This window comes from Raphanus sativus, unplaced genomic scaffold (assembly GCF_000801105.2).
Source record: "Raphanus sativus cultivar WK10039 unplaced genomic scaffold, ASM80110v3 Scaffold4525, whole genome shotgun sequence".
In the NCBI taxonomy this organism is placed as follows: domain Eukaryota; kingdom Viridiplantae; phylum Streptophyta; class Magnoliopsida; order Brassicales; family Brassicaceae; genus Raphanus; species Raphanus sativus.
This window is the reverse complement of record NW_026619827.1, coordinates 1-6,812: the sequence shown is the minus strand read 5'-3', so window position 1 is coordinate 6,812 and position 6,812 is coordinate 1. Positions and strand designations below refer to the sequence as shown.

The 6,812-nt window shown below is 40.3% G+C and overlaps 2 protein-coding genes across 2 annotated transcripts; one reads left to right on the top strand and one right to left on the bottom strand.

Annotated features, from left to right (window-relative positions):
• The first annotated feature begins 46 nt into the window (after positions 1-46).
• Positions 47-1,161, top strand: LOC108834492 (uncharacterized). Its single transcript, XM_057002159.1, has 2 exons — positions 47-89; positions 134-1,161. The coding sequence occupies exons 1-2, from the start codon at positions 47-49 to the stop codon at positions 1,159-1,161; spliced, it is 1,071 nt and encodes a 356-aa protein (XP_056858139.1).
• A 4,316-nt stretch (positions 1,162-5,477) lies between these two features.
• LOC108830467 (probable histone chaperone ASF1A) lies at positions 5,478-6,494 on the bottom strand (the record flags this gene model as incomplete). The annotated part of the gene is made up of 2 exons (XM_057002158.1): positions 5,478-6,168; positions 6,249-6,494. Coding segments are annotated over 2 exons (684 nt in total), but the record flags the coding sequence as incomplete, so codon positions are not given.
• Between the last annotated feature and the right edge of the window lie 318 nt (positions 6,495-6,812).

The window sequence follows — 6,812 nt, the reverse complement described above, 5'->3', positions numbered from 1 at the left end:
CAGAAATGTTTTGAGTTTGATATAATTAAGTCAGATACAAAAAGATATGTGGTTAAATGCCGAGGAGCCAAAGAAGAAGACTGCAAGTGGTTTGTGCGAATTGCAAAGTTAAAAAATGGTGATCTTTGGACAGTTAGAAGCTTCATCAACCAGCATACATGTTCTGTTGTTACTACTAGAACACTGCCTGATAGAGAAGCCACTGATAGAGAGACTACTGATAGAGAGGCAACTGATATCGAGGCTGGTGATAAAGATCATACTGAGAATGATGCAACTGATAATGAAGGTACTGGTGGTGTGCTAACTCTTCAAGAAGGAATTGAGGTGCATGTTGCTGTGTGTGAGCCACGGGATGATGGTATTGATTTGGAATTAGGTCAAGAATTTAGAACCAAGGAGGAAGCAAAAGTTCATATTCAGACGGCCGCACATCAGAATTGTTTTGAGTTTGATATCATTAAGTCGGATGCTAAGAGATTTGTGATTAAATGCAGAGGAGCCAAAGAAGGATGTAAGTGGTTTGTACGAGTTGCAAATTTGCATAATTCAGATCTTTGGACGGTTAGAAGCTACATCAAGCAGCATACATGTTCTGTTGTTACTACAAGAACACTGCGTAATAGAAGGAAAGGCACAGCACATATCTGTGCATCTCTTTTGGCCAAAGATTATCCTGGTACATTTGACACACCAGTTCCCAAAGTTCTTATCGATTTGGTTCATCGCAAGGTTGGTGTGGCAGTATCATACACAACGGCATGGAGAGCAAAAAGAGAAGCTGCTAATGAAGTGAGAGGAAGTCCAGAAGAGAGTTTTACTTTATTGAACTGTTATCTACACATGCTAAAGGAGAAAAATATTGGCACAAGAAGTAGTGTGGTAGTGGATGAGGAAAACAAATTCAAGTACCTGTTTTTTGCCCTTGGAGCTAGCATAGAAGGGTTTCGGGCGATGCGGAAAGTCCTCATTGTGGATGGAACACACCTCAAGAATGTCTATGGTGGAGTTCTCCTTGTCGCGACTGCTCAGGATCCCGATCATCACCATTACCCAATTGCGTTTGGTGTAGCAGACGGCGAGAATGATGAAAGCTGGACATGGTTTATGGAGCAGTTGAAATTGTTTTACTACGAAACATTCTATTTAGTGATTGTTTAACTAGAAAAACGTAAAAATTGCCAAAATATTACTATGTGGATAGCAGTATTACTAACACCTTGAAGATTACCATGTATTACTAAGTGTTAAATATAATACTAAATATTTATATGGCGGCTGCACGTTTAGCATGTGTTTATTTTTTAAATATTATATATATTTTGGCATTTATCATGTGTTTATTTTTTAAATATTATATATATTTTGGCATTTTACATGTGTTTTCCATTGTTCTCAGTAAACCCAGTAAATCCAGTTATCCAACTTACTCATTTTTGGGCATAGTAACACCTGTAAATTTAAACATCCAAACCTATCTTTTACAACAAACCAACAACCAAAAGCATTACAAGTTTTAAACATCCAAAAGCATTACAAGTTTTAAACATACCAACATTCAAAATACTTAAATTAACATCCTAAATACATAAGCCTTCTCTTAAGCCTAAACCTTTGTTTTAGGCTTTTTCCCTGCCGTGAAAGGAGTCTGCACCCACTTTGATGGTTCAGTCTTTCTCTTCCCCCTTCTCTTAGATGCCTGTGGTGTGCAATCACTCTTCTTTGGTCTGCCCCTCTTAGGTGTCGGTTTTCCATACGCCATTGTCTTCTCCTTGCATCTATGTCTGATCCCATGCCTCCTAGCTTCCTTATTCCCATCCGTCCTCTCCTCATTGGTACCATCTTCACAGGCATTGCAAGCGACCATGATCCACCTTTGCTTTTCTTCCTCGGTATATTCCTCAATTTCTCGTGTCTGTTCCTCAACTTCTCCTGTCTGTTCCTCAGTCTCTTCTTCCACAACTTTCTCAGCCTCTTCAGTCTCTTCTTCCACAATTTTCTCACTAGTTTTTTCCTCTGCTTCCACAGCTTTTCGGGCTTCCATCACTGCTGCCCAAGTGGTTATTGGAGAATTAACTACTCTCCTTGCAGCCATTGCCTTAGTCCTACCACCAGAAGGTGTTGTTGGAGTTTGATGTGCCTCAACCCGAGGCTCTTTGATCGGCGACTCAAAATGAGGCTGTTTGATCGGAGATCCAAAATGAGGCTCTTTGATCGGAGACTCAACCCGAGCTTCACTGATCTCTGCCGCAACCCGAGGCTCACTGATCTCTGCTGCAACCCGAGCCTCACTGATCTCTGCCGCAACCCGAGGCTCACTGATCTCTGCTGCAACCCGAGCCTCACTGATCTCTGCCGCAACCCGAGGCTCATTGATCTCTGCTGCAACCCGAGCCTCACTGATCTCTGCCGCAACCCGAGGCTCACTGATCTCTGCCTCAACCATAGGCTCTTCTTGACTGTTCTCAATTACTTCCTCACTGGTTTCAACCTCTTCTTGATCCTCCATCACTTTTCCTCCAACCTCTTCTTGATCCTCCATCAAACTCCTCCACAGTTCATCATCCTTCATTCGGTTCAGCACTTGTTCTTGCTCATCACCGTTTTCCTCATCAGCCTCACTGTTTTCCTTGTCTTTATTACCCTCACCCTCGCTTTTTTCAGCTTCTTCTTCACCCTCACCGCTTTTCCCAGCTTCTTCCTTGTCTCCCTTATTCTTCGATGTTGTGCCATAATCCCCATAATTCCCATGATCCCACTGTCGAAAATCCATGTCTTCACCATGATTCTTCTCTTCACTTAGCTTACTCTCAATAGAAGTTAGCCTTTCTTCCATTTTACTCATCCTCGAGTCAATGGACTCCAGCTTTGCCTCCACCGTAAAGTTAAGACTGGCAAATGCTGTTCCCATGAACTCCACTAGCCTCCCTTCCAGACCTTTCAAATCGGTTTGAGAGGATGATCCTTCTGCCAACTCCACCTTTGCTTTGTCTTTCTTTTTTGGAAACACTCGTGCAGCTTGATCTAACTCATACAACTCTTCCCACCAAATAGTCTTCTGCTTCACATTTAACCAGTAGTTCCATGTATCACTTTGGCTGCCTTGACGATCATAGTCTCGCTCCTCATCAATGATACGAGCCAGCATAATTTCCTCACCCAAAGTTGGAACCAGCACACTATTAATATCCTGAAAATAAACAATAAATAACAGCAGTTAATTTTTTTTGTTCTACTAGCTTCTACTATAAGTCTATAAATGCATACATGTACCTTTGTTTCTCCAAGCGCATCATATATGTCTTCCAAAGGATAACCCCTCAGACTGGTTTTTATAAACCGGCTCTTGCACATCCTTGGACAGTCTTCATTAGGGTTCTCTTGAGTGATTCTGAACTTTTTCCCAAGAGCAGGAATACACTCGAAAGCAAGAACCTAGTATATCCAATGTCACAGTGTAAGATATTCAATTATATAACAATAAAAAATTTACAAAACTACATGATTTACCTCTAAAGGGATTATGAAACCAGGAAAGCCGCATGTCTCATTCACTTCACCTTTCAGATGGTTCATCACATGCTTAATCTCCTTTATTGCATCCTCAAATGTAAGACGGCCCCATGGAAATGATATGCAAGCGTCCAAATCCTCCACTATCCTTAATATGAAGGAGTCTAAAGGTCTTGTATCGTTTGGCTTCCCTCTGATAACCCGACCAAGGAAATACAAGACTGTCATCTTCAATCTATCTGGACACGGCGCCATAGACAACATCTTCTGCTCCACATCACTGATGGTGATCTTAGTTACGTCATGGAAGTAATAATCCACAAACTTATGACTCCCGAGCTTCTCATAGTTCCTCGGATACTCCCTGCAGTCTAAGCCAGAGATGAGGGCATGCTCCCTCATAGAATAGCGGATGGGTACACCATTAACCGCGAACCATGCAACATCATCTTCTGGAGTACAAATCGTGCGCAGGAGTAGCATCCACATCCCTTGGAGCTTCAGGTTTGGTTCATCTGGCATGTGGAAGAAATGTCGAAATTGAGGATGACTTCTGAACCATTCAGCCTCAGGCTTAAGCTTCTTCTTGATCTTCTCTACTGTCTTGGTCACAAAGCACTTTGTTTGTATCTTGCAAGTCTGAGCGAACTCACTGCTTTTGAAGTAGAACTCAAGGGGTTGCATTGGTTGCATTTCCTGCAATTAAAATACATATATACATGTTAGTACTATTAATTACTAACAATGGCAATGTTTCCAAAATATATTTACCTCAAACGATGGAGCAGACATGTCTTCACTTTCAGACCCAGATGAAACTGAGAGCGAGTGTATACTCGGTTCTCTCACTGGTGTACTCTTCTTCTTATTTTTCTTCTGCGCTACTCCCTTTTTTGCATTTGAGACCGGAGGTTTTCTGATTCTAAGAGACTGACGACGCCTTTCATTGGAGACTTGCCTTTGATTTCCCTTCATAACTTCCCTGTACAAGACATTACAACAAACAACATCAATTAAGTGGTCTCATCAACAACACAATTCATCTTCGGAAATCAATTTTATCAACAACAATTTGATCAATTCAATCCGCAAAATCAATTTTATTAACTCAATCCGCAAAACAACACAAACCAATCCGCAAAACAACAACACAACTGAACTTCGAAAATAAATTTTATCAACTCAATCCGCAAAACAACAACACAACTCAACACAATAGAACAACAAACTAATGACTTACCACAAGGAACGAAGACTTCTCGAGTTAATTTCGACGAGGAAGGAAGAAGAAACAAAGCGCTACTCGACTTAGGTTTCAGAGGGTTTTAAATCGCAAAGAGAGAGTTGAGACACGAGAAATGAGAGAGAGAGAGTTGGACGTTTGATGGATTCTCGGTTTAGATCCAGGAGAACAAGAAACAGATTCAATCGATCATAATCTCCCTTTAGGGTTTCGAACGGTTTCGAGAGAGAGTCGAGAGAGGAGTTAGATCGGAGAAAATGAGAGAAGTTAGAGGAGGAGGAGATTAGAAATTAGCATAACGACATCGTTTAGGTTTAGGGTGGGTCGGGTTTTTGGGTTAGCTTAGGGTGGGTCGGATCTTGAGGTTGGGTTAAGTAAATATCGAAATTAATAAAGGGGTAGTTTGTAATTAGCCACTTTTTTCATTTAAAAAAAATTAATATTAAAATATGGGGAGATTGGAGGATTTTATTGAGGGGTATGGGGCATGTCGAGTTAAAGTCCCTTTGATTCGTTGGTCTTTATTTACAGTTTTAGCCTTCTGTTTTAGTACTTTTTATGAAATGTATCTCATGTTTCTGATATTATAAGAAACAACCCATATTATTACAATTGGATAATTCATATAATGAAAAACAAAATGCCACTCTTAAATCTGTTATAGAACGGATCTAGAATGGCTCATGTTATCATTCGTACATAATAGATAATAAACAAATTGTTAATTCTCAAAAGTCTTTAACGTTATCTTGATTTGGAACTTATTGTTCTGCTTCGATTAATTAAAAATCTTTCCCCAAAAAACATTCAAACATGTAAGGAACCACTTCCCTAAAGCCTCTACAAACAAGACAGAACTTCCAGATAATGTGTTGTGATAAAATTTGACAAAATGAAAAGATCTTCGAGACAGGGAGGAGATGATAGTTCTCATCCAGTTTTTTCTTTCAACTAGACCTTGGCTTAAAGAAGAATCACGATTCCTGGGGTTTTGGTGGCTGATCAGGCAAAACTAGAGCTTCACCACATTTGTCATCAGATTGTTCAGTAGGAGGAGGAGGATCAGGCAAAGCTTGAGCTTCACCAGAGTTGTCATCAGGTTGTTGTTCATCGGATTGTTCAGTAGGAGGAAGAGGAGGATCTGCATCAGCAGCAGGAGTCTGCTCGTCTTCAGGATGAAAATTGATAGGGAATTTAGTGACTCTAGGTTTATCAGAGAGAATGTTCCTCTGGACTTTATCAAGCAGAACCTTAGTTGGAGGCTCTTCCCTGAGTTGCTCATCTTCATAGTCATTGTTCACGTAATATCCAACTCTCAAGAACTCTTGACCCATGTACGAACACGTCAGCAGTAGCACAGTGACACCGATGATGTCTTCCTCGCGGATCTTTGATGGATCCGGAGGATCAGCCTGTACAAGTAAAATGGAGTGTTGGTCATCAAGACTCTGTTGCTATTGAAGTGAGGGAGATGTGTGTGTGTGTGTTTTACCTGCAAGACAAAGCGGTAGTTGCCAACATTAACAGGGCCCACAAGCACACTCTCTAGGGTTTGATCATAAGTCTCATCTTCTGCTGAGCCAACGTAGACAAGTTTCCATTCCAAATCTGTATCAAAAAGCAAAGCTAGGGTAAGTTGAAAGCATCGTTTTTTCTTTATCTTGCTGATAAGATGGCTAGCTTTTATGATGATATGATATTGTAGAAAGATAAAGTAACAGAAACATAGATTATCAAGTTACTTATGATATATTATTCCAGGCAAATCCAAGATCCACAAAACGAATAGATCTATGCTTTTATCAGTGTTCAGTGCTCAAAGATCAAACCTATGTACAAATCAATGCCTTCAAAATTATATAACTCTATGACTCTGATGGAAGCAATGGGTAACATCAAATAATATGAATCGAAATTAACCAAAGGAAACAAGGAGAAGCATAAATCAATTAATTTACAGCCTCTCCCCCTGTCTCTCTACAACCCCCAAAATAAATAAACAGTACGAAACCAATAGAAGATATACTAAAATCACAGAGATGAATAAGGCATAAGC

Coding starts and splice junctions, on each gene's coding strand:
- LOC108834492 (XM_057002159.1), top strand. CDS start 47: ATGTGGTTAAATGCCGAGGAGCCAAAGAAGAAGACTGCAAGTG. Junction 90..133: donor AAAGAAGAAGACTGCAAGTG/GTTTGTGCGAAT, acceptor ATCTTTGGACAG/TTAGAAGCTTCATCAACCAG.